This window comes from Oreochromis aureus, linkage group 4, assembly GCF_013358895.1.
Source record: "Oreochromis aureus strain Israel breed Guangdong linkage group 4, ZZ_aureus, whole genome shotgun sequence".
Taxonomy (NCBI): Eukaryota; Metazoa; Chordata; class Actinopteri; order Cichliformes; family Cichlidae; genus Oreochromis; species Oreochromis aureus.
In genome coordinates, this window is record NC_052945.1 from 31,874,129 (window position 1) to 31,894,340 (window position 20,212).

The 20,212-nt window shown below is 40.3% G+C and overlaps 1 protein-coding gene across 1 annotated transcript in view; it reads left to right on the plus strand.

Moving 5' to 3' along the window:
• The window catches only part of LOC116335537 (beta-1,4 N-acetylgalactosaminyltransferase 2-like), a 39,262-nt gene that overhangs the window by 9,785 nt on the left and 9,265 nt on the right, over positions 1-20,212 (plus strand). Inside the window, exons 4-5 of the mRNA XM_039611596.1 lie at positions 19,147-19,253; positions 19,548-19,585. Coding sequence (XP_039467530.1) covers positions 19,147-19,253; positions 19,548-19,585 — 145 coding nt within the window. The remainder of the gene's footprint in view (positions 1-19,146; positions 19,254-19,547; positions 19,586-20,212) is intronic.

Genomic DNA, 20,212 nt, shown 5'->3' on the forward strand with positions numbered 1-20,212 from the left:
CAACCTGGACAAAGTTCCAGCAAAGGTGCCGCTTACCAGCACGAAACTATGTCTCAGTTAGGAACATGACATCCAGCTTATTACTTCCCCTCCTATCCCGTTGGCATGGCGACCAATAAAACTGCATCAGGTGAGCATGCTCCGATGACATCGGGTAAACAGGAAGAAGGCAGCGCTGTTTGACGGCAAAAAAAAGTTCTAAACAGTCATGATCGCTGATGGCAAGGACCCGCCGCATCCAAGATCTGGATCTGGATCAGGACTCCTCCAAATTGCTCGCTAACGCAGGGAAGCATCAGCAGTGAGTCACAGATATTTAGAAGCATCTGTCGCTCATACACCAACAAGGAGCGCGTTTTTAAAGCTAGCAGGAATGCCACTATGAACACAATACATAAACATTTCAAAACTGAGAGACGGCATGCCATGACACCCGGCGCCATCTTGACCAGGCTTAAGGCAGCAGCCAACCTGCTGGCTTAAGGCTAACGAGTAAAAAAAAAAAAAAAATTAACCCATTTAATCGCACTTGCATTCCAAGCAAAGGGGAACTTTTGTCAATACACGATTTCCTGGTATACCGATTACACTGATGCACACAGCTACAGAAATGGAAGAATCAGAAGAAAGGATGTTGTTAGGACTGATCGCAGGCAAATTTCATTTCAAAAGACTCTCTGATGGAAGCCTTGATAAATGCATGATTTTGTGCAAACTGCAAAAAGGAGTTCGCATACCATAGAAGCACTTCAACCTTACGCTACCATCTAAATGGAAGGTATCCAAGGCAAAGGACCAGCAGTTGGGGCGGAACCAATCTAATATTACTGAATCTCAAAAGCTAAAAAAAAACCAAATCTCAAGAGGTGTTTAACTATTTGCATTTTTTTTGGGGGGGGGCACACTGAAATGATTCCATGTCTGTTGAAAACATGATTACATGCTTTATTTCCCATATGGATGAATGTATGGCTTATCCAATAATGTCACTACTTAGATTGACCTTTGGCCTCATAGTACTTATTTGTTGCTTTGTAGCCATTATACTTGATTAAGAATAAGAATAAGAACAACTTTATTTATCCCGAGGGAAATTCTTTTGTCATGTACATGCTCAAAGCAGCAGGAGAGACAGAGAAACAGATGAAATAGATATAAGATATACAATATATACAATAAGAATAGTATACAGTAATATACAGTAGGATACAGTTATCCGATACTATGTCCTGCACTAACAAAGTAATACATATAACTATATCCTGGTGAATAAATAACTTAACTATCAGTGCAGGCGGTTCTAGAAAGTGACAAAGTATTGTGCAATAGAATAAAGGGAGTAGCAGCATATGATGGGGGGATGAGAACAAATATTCAATAAGTACTCTTGGGTAATATTGCACGGTCTGGGAGGGAACAGAATAACATAGGTAATAGTCTCAGGAGAATCACCTACAGAGTGAGGAAGAGTTATGTTGGGTCTGTTCCCACAAACCCCGCTAGTTCTAGAGACTTATTCATCATGAAAGAAAACAAGACAGTCGATTGATCGATTACTTGCGCAAGGGAAGCCTCGTTGGTATCTTAGCTCATCACGAATGACCCCAACGATGGCCTCCTCTCGCTGCCTTTTATTGAGAGACAGTTCACACAAAACACAGCAAGCAACGCCCACATGGTTCTAAGGCATTGTATGTATATGTGTGAACTTCTATATGTAAGTAGGAATGTGTGTGTGTGTGTGTGTGTGTGTGCTGAGACCTCCTGCTGGGCAGGAAGCTTACATCAAAAAGACCTTCACAAGGATGTTGCCTGTAATAAAGGACTACAGCCCCTCACCCAGAACCTCGAGAATCTGGGGAGGGGGACAGTGGAATTCCTTTCATCCTACAGTTAAACAATGTAGAAATGGATGGTAAGCATAAAAATGACAAACATTTAACAATTCACTCTAACATTCCCTCCTGTTTTGTGATTTTTATGCTCCAATTTATTCCTGTGTAGTATATTCTTAGCCCTGCACCTCTTGCTTGACAATTTCAGCGCAGGCGTCATTTATACACAGGCTTCTGTCATGTCATTCATTCCAGTCAATTCATATTGTTAGAAAAGTACATAATTAACAAATGTATTAGAAATCATTTTAGTTAGCATTGATCTTATAAACTGTAAAATGCATCCTATACGTAAGCAAATCAATGTCAACAGTCCAAAAACAGGAATTAATATTTTCAAAAGAAGATGCCACCAAGAACCAGACATTAACCAAGCTATCCAGCCTTGTGGTGCATCTACTCCTGTTGTGCGATTCATTATGTATTCCTGCAAGTAAACAACTGAATGTAACAGTCAAACAAGAAGAATCAACATACTCAAAAATCATATGTCACTACAATCCAACTGTATACAGACATAGACATTCAAACACATCAGTTGACTTTATCGTTTGTCCATGTGGCTCCCAGCTAACTTCAAAGCTGTAGCCTGGTCAACACCCTTCTTTATGACTCCTATCAATCCCCCCAGATCTTTTCACTATAGGCATCCTGTGGGGGTTAGAGTCAACTGGTGAATTATCTGCATTTACAACTCTTCTCCTGTCCTGTTGTCACCACAGGAAAAGCTTTGTAAAGGAAATTGGATCAAGGTGTTTTGATCTTCTTGGCTCACAACCTCAACCAGCTTAGAAAAGTGTTCATGATGCAAATGTAGATAAAAGGCTTCTCTGTTTGCATCCTTCTTGCAGAGGACACAAAGAATAGGTGATGTTGCTCAGATTTCATGGTAAATCTCCAACTTGGACTAATCCATTGCCCTTCATACACATAGGCAACTGGCCTATTTCCAGTTCATTTAGCTGTCCAATGTCCTGCAGCAAGTCAGATACTTGGAGTCGGATTAGCAGGTCTGTCTTACCAGAGCAGTTCACCTTCCCAGCTACTGGTGAATCAACCGTCCATTCAGGTTCAGAGGAGTTGAAAAGTTGGCAGTGTTCCAAGTACGTTTACTCCTGGATGTGTTGCCAAGGCAACCAAACAAACTGTCTCACTCTCAGTGATGCTATATGGCCACAGTCCAGAAGAATGTGTAGCCAGTGGCATCACAAGCATAACCATTGGTCTTGTTCTTTATGTGAGCGGTTGTCCCAGTGCGCTCCTGTCATCCCACTCAGGGTCCACAGGCACAAGAAGGCGCACAGCACATTCCCAGCCATTCTGATGAGTACCTGTGGCTCAGTTGGTTTCTTCACCGGATTGAGACGAGGGGCCCTGGAGGCTTCCCCCCCCCCCCTTTGTACCCGGTCTTCCTGCCACTTACCCCGAGCTGGCCTGGATGTGTGTCACCTTCTTGCAGTGCGCTTGATGTATCCAAGTGTTTCTTTCAGCAATCTTCACTGCTGTGGTCGTCGTCAGCAGCATCCGATATGGACCTTCCCACCGTGGACTGGACCAGTACTTCCTCTCCATGGCCTTATCAACATCCAATCTGTCTGTGAAGGTTCTCAGTCATCCAGGTCATCGTAGTCAAAGGAATTTGCAAAGAAAAGCGTCTGGACTTCTTGAGTTGCTTGAAGATGTTTCACCTCTCATCCGAGAAGCTTCTTCAGTTCTAAGGTCAAATGGCCGAGAGTCCCAGATTTAAACCCAGTGGGAGTATCCCCCCAAAGAGGGACAAGGACCCCCTGGTGATCCTCTAATCACATGAGCCAAGGTGTGAAAGCGGGTGTGGTACCTAATCAGCCAGGGTTTCGGGTGAGCTCATTGTGAAACCTGGCCCCACCTTGTCATGTGAATTCCTGAGGTCAGATGGCCCAGGATGTGAGTGGGCGTTAAGGCGTCTGGGGAGGGAACTCAAAACTGGATTATAGATGGCAGACAGTTGGTGTCGTAAACCACCACCTCTGTTCAAAGATGGTCGCTCACAGTGGACATAGATGGCCTTTTTGTTTCACAATGAGCTCACCCGAAACCCTGGCTGATTAGGTACCACACCCGCTTTCACACCTTGGCTCATGTGATTAGAGGATCACCAGGGGGTCCTTTGTCCCTCTTTGGGGGGATACTCCCACTGGGTTTAAATCTGGGACTCTCGGCCATTTGACCTTAGAACTGAAGAAGCTTCTCGGATGAGAGGTGAAACATCTTCAAGCAACTCAAGAAGTCCAGACGCTTTTCTTTGCAAATTCCTTTGACAACATCCAATCTCCAGACTTTAGACTCTGCTCCTGCGGAGAAACAGAATCATCGGGCAGATCATTTGTTCTCATGACTTATTTACTTTTAAACATTTTAAAGCATCTAATCTGCTAATATGCTCTCTCTTCTGCTCTCCTATCATCACTACAGAAGACTAGAACTCTAAATGCTCTAACATATACAATCTCAACGAATCAGACCATTCTCTGTTGGAGTAATCCTCATGTACATCTTAACTAATTCTATACAGTTTAACCATGTCCTGCCTGTCTCTTCCATTGACTTCCTAAGTCTTAGCTTTACTGTTCCATTGGTTCTCTCTATCAACCCTGCACTTTGTGGGTGATATAAACAATGATGTTTTAGTGTTATCCCTAGATGTTGTGCCATTAATCCAATCACTTCATTTACAAAGCGTGGACCATTATCACTATAAATGGTCTCGGGAATCCCATGTTCCAAATGATATTCTTACATATTGCTTTGGCAACCGAAATGGCATCTGCTTCCCTAGTTGGTACAATTTCTACCCACTTTGAGAAAGGACACACTATCACTAAACAGTACTTATAGTTATTACAGTTGGACAGCTCTATAGTCCATATGAATAACTTGTAATGGGTGACTGGGTCTGGGGAATTTCCCTCTCTTAGGTCTCAAATTACCCCGAGAATTATGCTTGCAACATATCATACATGACCTGCAAAATTTTTTTTAAAAGGGTATTTAATCTTAAAGTATAAACTACTCATTATCTCCCTCCTGTTGCGACATGGCAAAGCCCATGGCGCAAAATAGCAGCAGTCTTATACAAATTCTAAGGCAGTATTGGGTTATCACACAGATAACAAAAACCATCCTACAATCCCGCTCCTTCCGTAAGTCACAACTGTTTTCCTGCAGTAGGAGAGTGGCTATACATGTCTACCAGTGCATCCCGCATAATAGCCAACATCTGTTGGTGTTGCATTGGTAAAATGTTAACACCATGTTCTCCTAAAGTTGCCTCTTTCGCGATCTCATCTGCAAAAGCATTCCCTAATGCAACTGGATCTTTCCCTCACATGTGTGCTACACATTTACAAACGGCAGTCCTACTGGGTAAAAACTCTGCCTCCAGCAGATTTTGCAAGAGTTTGGCGTGTTCTACAGGTTTCCCTGTAGAGGCTGTCACACCTCGTCTCACCCACTGCACTACAAAGAAATGTAATGTAGCAAATGCATATTGGCTATCAGTGTATATTGATACTCTTCAGCATTACACACTTCTGTTAAACCTACTATCTCTGCTACTCAAGCAAATATGTCACTCGGTCTGCATATTTTCAATTGCGCAACATTAATCGTCTCCGTCCTTTTCTCACCTCACATGCCACTGCCATTCTTGTCCATAGCCTTGTTACTTCCCGGATTGATTATTGTAATTCACTTCTTTTTGGTCTTACTCAAAAATCCATCCATAAGCTTCAACGCATCCAGAATTCTGCTGCCCGTATCATCACCAGGACCCCTTCTATCCACCACATCACTCCTGTTCTGCAGCAGCTTCATTGGCTCCCGGTCAAGTATCGTATCAATTTCAAAATACTCTTGTACGCATTTAAAGCTATTCATCATCTCTCTCCTTCATATCTCTCTGATCTGGTTAACATCACCGCCCCATCTCGTTGTCTCAGATCTTCTTCTTCCCTTTCACTCTCCGTCCCCTCCCCCCGTCTTGTCACCATGGGGAGCAGGGCTCTCAGCTGCTCTGCTCCTCGACTCTGGAATTCCCTACCTCCTGATTTAAGAAATATCTCTACCTTCTCTCTCTTTAAGTCCCAACTCAAAACCCACTTGTTCAAAATAGCTTATCCCACATAACCTCTCCATTCGGCTATTTTAAATTTGTTTATGTTTTATGATTGTGTAAACTCTTTGTTTTTATGTTGCTCTTTGCTTTTATGTTGCTTTTTACTCTACTGTGTACAGCGACCTTGAGTGTTTTGAAAGGCGCTTTCAAATAAAATGTATTATTATTATTATTATTATATGAAACATGCTAGTTGTCCTGCACAGATACCTTTCTCACTATCTTCTACAGTAAACCTGTTTTAGTTTGTCCCTCTACTGTTGTAAAACTCAAACCATCAACAAACCAAACCTGTCCCCCACCAAGTGGCACATCTATTAAGTCATCCCTCGGCTTAAACTCCTTCTCTACGTGGTCTCTACACTCATGAAAAGTGCCCTCTTCTTTCGTTGGCAAAAAGGGTTGACGGATTCAGAATTGTGCATCACTTTATGGTAATATGTGGTTGTGAGAGTAACAGTAACATTAAAGACAAGCGTCTTGTAGGTGACAGAAATGTAATTTTAGTCTGCAGTAATAGACATCTACCTCGTGTGGAACTAACAGTGTCAAAAAGGTGAAAAACTATATCCTGAAACATTGTACAGCTTAAACTGCTGCACATACTGATCTCACGCATGGAGGTAAAGCACAAGCAACTAGAGCTAATCTTTTAGGATAGGAAGTTACTGGCTTCACTTGTGGAAAAAGTGCTGTTAGTTATTTCACAGTCACCTGGCATTTGTGCTGTTCACAGAACCACAAATCCATCGCTGGACCTCCTCTGCGGTGTCACTTTTTGGAGCCTGGCACGCTCCCTCAAGTTCTCATGATTCAACGTTGCTGAAGATTTTAAAGGCAGAGCACGTCGTACACCTTAGTTGTCTTCCTCAACATCAACGTCGAAAGTCTTTCATCTTATTTAAGATTTTGCTGTGCAAAAGTCTCCTCATGACGATCTCCTGGAAGCCCAGTAGCACAGCTCTCTGTGCTGAAGGTGATCTCTGATCCTCCTGAAGACTCTCTCCTGGCCTCAGCTTCCATCTTGTGGACGATCCCCTCAGTCACTCCTTCTTGTCATGGCACCTCGCGACATCTGCAAAGGAAAATGACACTCCTCTCACCACATGGCTTCCGCCATGTGTCAACACCCCAATGAGACCTGTACAAGAATGTTGCACAGTCTCCCTAAAACAATCTCCAGGGTTTGTCCCTTGGAGCAGCTTCACTCCAACCTGTAACCCTGTGTAAAAACATCAGTCAGCAATTAAATGTTTAGCTTGTCTAACTCTCAGCTCCACCTGGAGCCTATATCCTGGAAGACAACGTCTGTTAAATCAAACTTCACATTTTCAACCAACTATAGATCATAAGAGTAATAAAGTATTCAGCATAAAAGACAAATATCATATGCAGATATTCTCAAATCATTAAATCACTATTATTATCATAATTTGTCCCAAATCATGAATCATCCCAATTTATTCCACAATTTAATCGGTGACTTTCCTTAAGCAATGTCACTCCACTCATTTTATCACTGTGAGCTCAATAGTGGCCAGCTAATGAGCCCCATATTCAACTATTCTGTAACCACTGCACATTGTTCAATTGTCACTTGTCTGTCTGTGCTGAATCCTTTACAAGCACTCTTAAAGAAAAACAAACATTAGCCAAACACACGGTTCATCCTGGTGGTCAGGTGCCGGCCGACAGGTTCCAGAGGTGCTGTAAAAGGTCATAAAGTTAACACTCTGCTGTAAAAAGAACACTGGTTTCAAACACAGTGTCACACTGTATTCACTTCTCCCTTGTAACATTCATATTTTCTCCACAACACAGTGTAATTTCATCATCAACACACAGCCTGTAACCACAGTTTTCTTCACACAAAATCTTAGTAATCCTGTGATAGAAAAACATCATTAAGATGTGTCCTGCTATAAATCACATGATCGAATCACATGATTAACCATCTGCTGTAAAAAGAAATGTAAATGTTAGCGCTGCGCATTTGTATACACTCTTTCTCACAGTAATCTCTGTGAGTAACACAAAGTAGTTAATGACACACCCATGGTGAATTCACAGACACAGAAAATTTTAAACTAAAAGGTTAAATTTGCAGAGTTCACATAGTCATGTGACCCAAGTTTCCTCCTGTGGTCTCCTTCTGCTCCTGCAATAGAGACACACACAGAGATGCATCCACACCTTTGTCAGGTGGGGGTTAACTTCATACAATGGTGTTAAGTCAGTCAGTCTTGTCAGCTTTTGTCAGTCAGTTTTTCCACTCATTTTTTATTTGCTGACAGTAGAACCTCTCGTGGCGCAATAAGTTTCTACTGCCAGCAATGACGTCATTTCAAAAAAAGAAAAAAAGAATTTAGACTGGATTACGTCGCTGAATCCTTTTTGGCAGGGACTTGTTTTCTGATTGTCCCAAATAAGTGGCTTTCTCCCGAGCCCATTTTAATTTTTGGAGAAACTCACTTTTGCAACAGTTTTCTCGACGACGAGTCGTATAGCGCTTCTGTTCTAATCGTGCAGATCTGCTCAAACAGAGATCATCAACCGAAACTTTCAGTGCACCATGAAAGTAACAAAATAAAAACAAAGGAAAGGAAAGCAAAGGAAAGCAAAGGAAAGAAAGGCCTGGTTTAAGTCATGACACATGTTTTTCATGCCATGGGGATAAATCGTACCAACCCAATTGGCAGGCTCAACTTAGTAACAAAAGACAAATCAACAGCCAGTTTAATCTCAAACATTCATCCAATCAGCCACACACAACATACAGCATAACCTTGTTGTCTCATCACATAATAAGTTTCTTCTCATGTATCCAAATGTGTGCCATGGTAAAACTTCTTCACACACCAGAAACTCACAATCAGCTCACTCATTTAAGACCCCTCATCAGCATTCTGTTTTACTCTATGATGCAGTCATCTGTCCTCCTATAATATTCAGTCCACTAGTCTATGTATCACTTTCATCTTACTAGTGACTTGGACAAGATGTGTTACGGGTCCGAAATTGAGGACGAGAGTAAAACAACGATGGTCCAGAAGAGGTCGGTCAAACAATTGATTTTAATGAATACACACAGCGTGGGGAGACGTACACTGCAAAACATCAGTTGTAAATCCCCGTCCAAAAATACACTTCAGATTGCTTTTATAACATCAGGGTATTATAACGCCCCCTCTTGCGTTTACAAGCACATAACTTGCATCTTAAGAACATTATTTGCCTCTTCTACAGATAATGATCAATTTTAAGAGATAAATGCAGAGACAGGAGTTCCCCTTTCTGGCATCCTTTTCCAAATATGGTGATGAGGTCCCCATGGACTTGTCCTCCTTCTGTCACCTGTTACTAGGCAAACTCAAATGCAACAAGAAGCTGAATACATTCAGGCCTTTGCTCAGCTACTATTTTACTGTAACAATATACTCAGCATATAAGCTTTTAAGATTATAGATTTAACTCAACGATTTAAAGTGGTTATAACTGCACCTGTAATAAACATGTTAATATTTGATTATGATAACCCCTGTAATACAAATTATAACATAATGCCAGCAACTTCAATAAATGCTTGGATGAAATGATAATTAATGCAATAATAAAGATGATGGTTATGTAAAATAATCCTTGTAATTCTACAATTCCCTCTCCACACCGTTTTCTTGTGTCACTCCTCGACCCACTCTGTCACCTCTAGATCCATTAATGGCATCATGGGCACCGAAACCACCATTCCCAGGTCCACTGCCTTCGCTCTGACCCTCTCTAGCCGTCCCCTGACTCGGCAAATCAGACAATAGCCTCATGTCATCTAGGTGGTCCAGTAATAAAACGCCAGCTCCCACTTGAAAACACTTCATGCTTAAGTGGTCTCTGCTCCTTTTCTGGGTCCCTCTCTAGTTGAAATCTTCTCCTGTAAGGGATAGAAAACAAACAGCCTCTCTCTGCTACACCTCACTAATCTACTGTATTCATCTAATGTTCCTTTAATTATTCAAAGTTGGTTCACAATATCATGTTCTGGGCTCTATCCTTTATATTAACTTTACTTAATCTCAATGCTCTTTATGTGTGTGACCAATGCTTTTAGTTCTATTAAACACACCCAGGGTAAAATATATACCATCCCCATGTCAGCCTAACTCTCCGCTAGAAAGCACACTTCAAAATTTCTATCAGGATTTACGCCTCTTTTTGCTTCAAGCATATACATAACATGCAGAAGTTACTGTTAATGCCAGTTAGACAAGTTTCCATTATCTACAACATTTTGTTTCACCCGCCTCAGTAGTTGCTAAGCAGAAACAAAGCAACATGTGTTCCACCTTTACCCTATAAAATAAATCTATGTCATGTTTGTGTCTGTAAGCATGTTTTGCATTCATTCATTACACTCCACACCATCCCTGCAAGTTAGGAGCTGTACAGTTAAAAGCTACATCAAGTCCAGGCCTTTGGCCTCGCCTATATTTAAATCATGTGTGTTCGTAAGCGTGAATGCTGTTTATCCTTCTGTTGCTCCAAGTCCCCCGCAATATATCGACTGAGACATCGCGCTCGTCGAAGCTTATGACCTTAAATGGACCGAACATCAACTCTGTTAATGAGCACGATTGCAATGTGTAAGAAAAAAAATCATTTCTACATATATAATCTCCAATATTATTCATTTGAGTCAGCGACACTTTTAACACTCTCTTAAGAAACTCTCTCCTCTACCCTAGAAATAAATCTATGTAATATCTGTATGTGTAAGCCTGCATTATAACCACTTATTCTAAAAATAAAAAAGAAATCAAACATTTTCTACTCCTAAAATCTTCACTAGTTTTCCCCAAAGCGTATCTTTTATTCAAAAATGTCCCACAATTTTCCTTTAAATTTGGTGTACAACTTCTCATGAACACCGGCATTTTATCTTCTAAACAGGATTCAGTTCATTTTACTTTAAAATTAACTTTATTTAAAAATAACAATTTCTGCCTCAGTTTTACCATATCTAAATTATCAAAAACCCCAAAAGTCATAAAATGATCCTAGAACCCATTTCAAATTACCCTTAAATTCCCCTTTATATTTGGACACACCAGATGTGTCCAAATAAATAAAACTCAAAAACTCAAAATGCATCACCGGGCTTAGTAAATTAAAGGAAAAAGGTTAGTCATATCATCTCTCCAAACTCCTCAGCCATCCTCCTCTCCGGTAGATCTGCTCCAGCCCTGTAAACCTGTGTTTAAGGAATAAAATCAATTTAATCATTATGTCAAATCTTCTCAAACTCCTTGCTCCATGCAAACGTCTGGATCCTTGGAATTTCCTGAAAACAAAACCTATACTTTACATTTCATACTCAACTCTCCCCCTTTATGATCCAATCTGTGTTATAACAAAAACTAAACTTAAAACAGAACAGTTATCAATCATGTGTTTCTTCAGTTAATGGTAACATGAGTTATATCAAAAATGTTTCCTTTTAGCATTTAGCATTTCATAATGTAATAACATAATCCAACCCCAGTAAATAAAACAAAATTCCTCCAAGCAAACATCAGCATCCCCAGAATTAAGTCTTCCACTCCTCCTGTTTGTCAACATTTTATTCATCCCCACCTTGGTCCAGTCACACACTCACTCACATGCATTCACACATCATATTTCCAATATTCGAGACTCCTGCACGAATAATCAGATTCTCCACATCAGCAAAATGAGATCATTCATTTGTTTTATTTTGTTTTCTCTTTTTTAGAAAATAGTTCTTTACGCTTTTGTCTGGATTGGCTCGCTACAATCCTTTTAGACAGAGACTCACAGCCAATCAGGTCCCCACAGGTAGCCTTCCTCAGCCAGTTATAATCTGGAAAGCCCACCTTTCGTTTGTTTTCCCAAGAATTTTGTCAGCACTGTTAGTTCACTCTCTTCCAGGCCTGCTTCAGAACAAAAATGAGAAAAAGAAAACTGATTATTAGCTCATCAAAACACAAAACAGAATCACCTGTCAGGTTTTTTTTTCTAAGTGCACTGTTACAAAACCAATGGGCCCCCTTAGACATGTCCATGTTTATTAAAACTCCCTCTATTAAAATGAAAACAACAACCTCAAAAAATCTTAAACAATCTTAAATTTCACCCATTCAATGCACTGAAAACCTTGTAAAAAGCTGCACCGTTTTACACACAACCATGTCCCCTTTGACACTTCACCATACTTAGATTCAGCCTGAAATATAAACACGTTATAACAATGTGTCAACACTAAATTATAAATTTCTTGTCCAAATCTGCACCTCTGAACAGTCTACTTTGCTTCCTTTCCTCAAGGCCTCAATCACACACACACACACACACACACACACACAGGAAGCTCCTCTGTCGTCACTCACTCCAACTAATTTGCATACTGAGTCATATCTCCACAAGTAAACTTGGCAAGAGAAATACATGTTTAAACCTTATCACATTATTCAATTATTTTCATTTTCTTTCTATACTAATCACTTGCTTTGATCAATCAGTGCAAGAGCACTCCTAAGTCACCCTTTTAAACTACTTCAATCACTTCTCTTTTGTTTTTTTTCCATAACTCACTCCCTTGTCATACAGCTTCTTTTGAGTTATTCCACAACTCTATTTTATCCAAGTGTGTTTTAAGTGTATTTTCTTCAACATTCACACCATTTTAACACTCATGAAATTAGCAAGCTGATTTAATTACATATGTTTGTGTTCTTAGCCAGGTTTTAATCACTATCTATGCATTAATCTTCATGAGCTTATCTCTGTAGGGTTAGTGCATTTTCTGTTTGTATGTGTGATTTTTATAAATGTTTCTTTGTGATCTTTGTGATCTTGTAAATGTTTCTTTTGCAGTGTTTCAGACTCCTTTTGACAGGGTGTGTTTTCTCTCTTTGGCTCATCACTGGTCATTGTTAATGACATTTCCCCTCTGCCTGTGCCCAGCGGCTTTACCCTTGAAGTCCCGTCTCCTCCAGTGACTCCAAGCTCACTTAGGGACCTAGGGAGCAGTCGTGACTGTGCCTGCCTTGGGTTGTCCCAGGGTTTCGAGGTGGGATCTTACCCGTCATGGGCTATCCAGCCTTCCATGCTCGCCTGATACGGGGGCCAACTGGGCAAGGGTGTTATCAGGTCTAGGGGACACACTTGTTCTGGAAATTAAAGGAGTGTAAACTGCTTTCTTTATTTCATGTGTGTATTAAACTTTCCAACAATAATTTCACATGTAACAGTTTGTGTACGTGCGTTTTCAATTCATTAATGTAATTGTTAGTTCATGTATTTATTTCTCTCGGTCTGTCTCTTTTCTAAAACCTGTAATTAATATAATTTTATTACTTTTTCTTAAAACATGCATTCGCTTCATCTTCTTGGAATTTAACTCGTCTGTCTATTTCTTTGGGTGCTCCCCTGACATCATCAGTCACACACACACCTTCCTGTCACACACACAGCAGCACAGTATTTTCTGTTTCTCTTTCCTGTTTCTACAGATTAATCAAACACTTGTTTTTTTTTTCATATTTACAGTCTACAAACCCTCTTTAGTTTTGTTAGGTCTTGGTCTAAAAACAATACACCCTCTCCTCACACACACACTTTTAAATATACTAAGTTTTTGCATTTGTCAGTTTTTGTGACATCATTCACACAATACTTTCATAATCGTCTCACACACACTGCCTTTTCTCTCAAACTTCCACTTTTTCACTCATTCTACTATAAACCTCCCTAGTGTTATTATTACTTATTTACTATTTGGTACAAATCACACAGAGTCACTCAAATCAAATACTGACAGCATTCACACAGTTAAAATCACTCAAAATACGCTTTCCTAAGAGTATTTTACAGGCATGCTTTTCAAACTCAGAAGGAGCAAATGAAATAAGAACAATTGAAACCTCTAATCCTTCTCACAGCACACGCATAACTGGAAAAAATAAAACACCACAGCCTTTATTTCTGAAAAGAAGTTACTATTGAAAGTAATATGTTAGTCTTCGGTATATACAGTGCACTCTATATATATATATATATATATATATATATATATATATATATATAGATATATCAAAACTCAGTCAATTACTATACATCCACTACAGCAACTCAGAACTTTATTTATTTATTTATTTATGTCCTCTAATAAACACAAATGGCGTCTTAAACACACGCATTCAACTTTCTATCCAGCATTATTTGTGAAACCAACCGTGGTTTAACCCGTTCACAGCTTGCTAAAATGCATTTTATTGCTTTCTAGGACATTCTAGTCTCTAATTCCTCTGTTTTCATGTTACAGCGTCTGTCACCAGCTCACTAGCTGTATTCAGACCTCCCGTTTGACACACACAAACACACACTCCCCCTAGAAACCCACAAAAACTATCCCTAAAAACACACACAAAAACCCATAAGAAACTTCATTCATTTATTTATTATTATTTTAAACCCTTAAGATGTTGTGCTGTGTTTCCTCTGTGCCCGCTGCAACCTATATTAACATAAAGCCAAAATGTAAACAAGTCTGTCAAATCTAACTACTTATATATTATCGGACTAAAAGAAAAACCACTTACAATCTTCTAAAGTCCTCCTTAGCCCAACAAACATCAAACGACTTACACCTATATGTATCACTCAAAGTCAACCACAATACCTGAGAAACACCAAATGTAACTGTATATATTATCTCAAACTGAAACAAAACCCATCTAAGAATCCTAAAACATCTTACTTGAACACACCAAAAGAGACATCACTTACAGACATTTTTATTAATGAAATTATTTCAAAGTCAATTTCAATTTTCAGACCCCAAATAACGGTCCTAAGTATCAACAGTTTATGTATCCTATCTCAAAACCCAGCAAAAAAGTCATACAGTCATGGCAAGAAATAAAACTTTACTTACAGTATTGTAATAAACAAAACCAGCGTCTTAAATACAGGCATTTAGCAATGTGTAACAGTCTCTATAAACTTCCTAAAACTCTAGGGACCTCGCAGCTGCCTTATTTGCATTTTCACACACACAGTCTAAAAATAATACCAGCCTGACTCACAGACTCCTCTCACACACAAGTCTCTTTTATATTACACAGACGTCTTATAATTACAACTGCAGAGATTATCAGGCCTATTAACACCTAGACAATTTCGATAAATTTAAGTTAACCCTCCAAGGGATAAACTCCAAGTTTTTTATTATCAATTACACAGTATCAGTTCCAAACTGTAGCTGGTCGAATCCCTAAGGTCCCTAACACAATTTAAAAGCGTCTAACGCCCAAGCTCCAAGCTTTACTGCCCAAAAAAGTGCAAACCACCGCCCCGGACGGTAAACTGACCTAGTCAGTAGCTATTTTGGGCCGTCCCCAGTTGCCCACGATTGCCAATCGGACTATCCCTTCCCAAGGAAAATCCTGAGCGTCCCCAGGAAATTTGGAGTGTCACCTCCGAACAATGCACTTCTTAGCAGTCCAACTGCCATTCTAGAATCTTTTATAATACTTTGAAACAACAATCAACACCTCAGAACAAGTGTATGACCGACGCAGGTCCAACCTTATAACCAATTGGGAGTGTAACCCACAAAACGACCAATTACCTATTATTCTAAATTCACTTAGCAGTCCAACTGCTTTAAATTTACTTAGCAGTCCAACTGCTTTTTATTTAATCAGTACTGTCACTTAACGTTTCATTATCATTACTTCAATTTCAATTCTCATGAGATTTTCACCAAAATCAAAACAGACATTTACCAGTAATTTCAGTGAGTAAACTTTTAATTTTGTAATATCCAATCTGGCACAGTTTGGAAATAATTCAACAGGTAGTGCCTTACCTTTGAATAAGCCGGCTTATGTCCACTCACTTCGACCACTGACTCGTGTCTGCCCATTCGAGCGCCTCGGACCCTCTCGATCTCAATCTCCAACTCTCTCCCCCCTCAACCACCGGCCAATGCACCAAATGTTACGGGTCCGAAATTGAGGACGAGAGTAAAACAACGATGGTCCAGAAGAGGTCGGTCAAACAATTGATTTTAATGAATACACGCAGCGTGGGGAGATGTACACTGCAAAACATCAGTTGTAAATCCCCGTCCAAAAATACACTTCAGATTGCTTTTATAACATCAGGGTATTATAACGCCCCCTCTTGCGTTTACAAGCACATAACTTGCATCTTAAGAACATTATTTGCCTCTTCTACAGATAATGATCAATTTTAAGAGATAAATGCAGAGACAGGAGTTCCCCTTTCTGGCATCCTTTTCCAAATATGGTGATGAGGTCCCCATGGACTTGTCCTCCTTCTGTCACCTGTTACTAGGCAAACTCAAATGCAACAAGAAGCTGAATACATTCAGGCCTTTGCTCAGCTACTATTTTACTGTAACAATATACTCAGCATATAAGCTTTTAAGATTATAGATTTAACTCAACGATTTAAAGTGGTTATAACTGCACCTGTAATAAACATGTTAATATTTGATTATGATAACCCCTGTAATACAAATTATAACATAATGCCAGCAACTTCAATAAATGCTTGGATGAAATGATAATTAATGCAATGATAAAGATGATGGTTATGTAAAATAATCCCTGTAATTCTACAGATGACAACAGAATCTCATGCTTAAGATGCTGTCTGGTCTTCATGAGTATCATTTATTGTGTATATGCATGTAGGGTTAGTATAGTTAATCCATTTTCTGTATGTTTTTGTGTGCCTCTCTCATCACATTTTCATTATTCTCATCACTGCTTAAAACAACACACATCTCTCTCTCTTTTTTAAACTATCCTTCTCTCCAAAACAGAAAGTAGCATTACAGCTGTTTCAGGCTGAGAAACACCAAACACTCTTCGTGCTATCATTCACCACACAACTATGTTATTTCTTTGTCCGCTGGGCAGGTGACCTGCAGAATCACGTCTGCCCCAGCTGGATACCTTTTCACACACACCGTGACGTCAGACACGCTCACACTCACTTCTGCTTAGAGCACAATTTCACTTCATTCTTCAACGATCCACACACCACGTGCTGCCCAATAAATACTTTGCAGTGTATTTCATCCTCTTTCAAGGCAGACTTCTTTTAAATTTGCAGCAGGCAACGCGACTTACACCAAAACCCAGGCTACGTGTACACAACAGGTCACCGAAATCCATTAACACCGCTTTTCTTCTGTGCTGCTGCGTTCACTTACTGGCACTCACACACATATACGCTCATTCACACTCTTTTTGGGCCTATAATCCCCCTTACCGCGGCGAGCTCTTTCCTCCTTACCATTGGTGGAGAAACCATACACTCAATGCCCTTAACTGCGGAGAACCTTTTTTATCTTTATAGAGCTCTATCCTCCTTTCGGTGGAGAAACCGTCCTTACCCTCCTTCTATTCGGTGGAGAAACCTCTTTAAACCTCCTTCGGTGGAGAAACCGACTTAACCCTCCTTAAATAAATCAAAAAAATTAAAAACAAAAACACTGGCGGGGAAACCAGGCAGCTTGCGTCTACACGCACAGCTTGCGCACTCACGTACCTGCTTTAACGCACGGGCACGTAGCCGCTCTCTAAGGCCTTCTGTACTCACTATTCGTGTTGTTTCCGTTCATGGGAAGAGTCTCTGTGTCCCGTCAATCGCCATCCATCCCGAGGAGAGTTCAGGCGCAAACTGTCGTCTGCCATCGTCCCAGACGATGGCTGCTAGCAGACTGCGGTGGCGTCCTCTCCCTCTCCTCAGTGAATGCTATGTGTTAGGTTCCGGCTCCGAAGGACCAAATAAATGTTGGGTCTGTTCCCACAAACCCCGCTAGTTCTAGAGACTTATTCATCATGAAAGAAAACAAGACAGTTGATTGATCGATTACTTGCGCAAGGGAGGCCTCGTTGGTATCTTAGCTCATCACGAATGACCCCAACGATGGCCTCTCGCTGCCTTTTATTGAGAGACAGTTCACACAAAACACAGCAAGCAACGCCCACATGGTTCTAAGGCATTGTATGTATATGTGTGAACTTCTATATGTAAGTAGGAATGTGTGTGTGTGTGTGTGTGTGTGTGTGTGTGTGTGTGTGTGTGGTGAGACCTCCTGCTGGGCAGGAAGCTTACATCAAAAAGACCTTCACAAGGATGTTGCCTGTAATAAAGGACTACAGCCTCTCACCCAGAACCTCAAGAATCTGGGGAGGGGGACAGTGGAATTCCTTTCATCCTACAGTTAAACAATGTAGAAATGGATGGTAAGCATAAAAATGACAAACATTTAACAATTCACTCTAACAAGTTATACAGTCTTATTGCCACCGGCACAAAGAATTTACTGTGGCGGTCAGTTCTGCATTTCGGGGCAATGAGTCTTTTGCTGCGTTTGCTCCGATGGTCCATCATGGGGGCGTGCATGGGGTGGGAGGGGTTGTCCATGATAGAAAGAAGCTTTTTTAGCATTCTTCTCTCAGACACCTCCTCCGGGTTCTCAAGTCTGACACCCAGGACAGAACCAGCCTTTCTAATCAGTTTGTTCAGCCTGTTGGCATCAGCTGTCTTCACCCCACTTCCCCAGCTGCAAAGAACACGACGCTCTCCAACACCGAGTGATAGAACATGGTCAGCATTTTCCTACCAACATTGAAGGACCTGAGCCGCCTCAGTAGGAAACGCCGACTCTGCCCTTTTTTGAAGATAGCATTGGTGTTCTTGGTCCAGTCCAGTTTACAGTCCAAGTGTACCCCCAGGTACCGGTAGTCCTCAACGATCTCCACATCAGCCCCACTAATGGTGACAGGGGTAGGAGGAGGAGCCTGCTTCCTAAAGTCCATAATCAGTTCCTTTGTCTTTGTGATGTTAAGTTGTAGGTGGATTAGCTCACACCACTCGACAAAGCTGTCCACCACACTCCTGTACTCCTCCTGTCCATCCCTGATACAGCCCACGATGGCAGAGTCATCAGAGAATTTCTGCAGATGGCATGACTGAGACTTGTACCTGAAGTCAGATTAGTCAAAATGATCTGTGTTTGCATACACCTCATTTCTTCCACAGGACAACTTCTGTCCTATCCAAGCTGCTGTTTGCTTTGCCCAACTCTCCTCTGCAGTATCCAATCCAGGGTTATACAGTGCAGCCCTTGTCCTCCTTTGTCATACCAGGTGAGACATGAAGAAATACAGAGGTAATGAGTAATAAAAGAGATCACGCAAATACATACACAAATAAGATACACAAAAAAGGCACTGCAGCATGACATATATTATCAAACACAATTTCAGGGTACAGTTACCATGGTTACAGAAAGGAAGGTGGATCTCGATTTTCACATGTTCAGTCACTTCCTTGATCATTTGCCTTTTTAAGTTTCTTTGTTATAAGGTCAATATACCCACTGATGAATGTATTTCTTTCCATCATGGGATGCTGTCACAGTGTGTTCATTTTAATTTTAGGTTTACAGCTGCATGCAGGAAAAAGAAGCAGCTACAAGGTTAGTGTCATAAAACAGTTCAGCTTGATAGGGAAATCTCACCAAAGTCTAACTGTTAGAATAATAGAGGTGCAAGATGGGTATCAAATATTTCTAGACTCCAAAGGTAGGCCTGTATGTTTTATTTAAAAAACAGTGAACTTCAAGGCTGCCACTGTATTGTTTCTACTTGGTGAAACTTTAAATTTCCTTACACTAATTGTGATGACCTTAGAAGCGCTTGGTAACTTTAATTTTAATACTATTATCATAGAGATTTTAAAGAAACAAGGATGCTGAATTTGCATTCTTTATGTTCTAGGAATAATTCTTTGTCATTTGCAAATGCAGCCATTTTGGTGTTGAGTTTGAGTTAAAGACAGAAACTATACTGTAAACAAAATTGTCAGGCCCTAGGTACTTTGCTGAATATGATTTTGATATTGAAAGTCAGAACGTTAGTAATATGAATTTTATAATTTGTTAAAAGATTATTAAACCAAAGCTTTTTTTCAAATAATATGTTTACTATAATGTATAAAGTCTAACTCAGGAACTATCCAGTTGCCCCGCCAGTGCTTTATTTCATTCATTGACACTTGAAGTCACTTATTTACATTATTAACTTTTTTTGGTCTCTGGATGTCA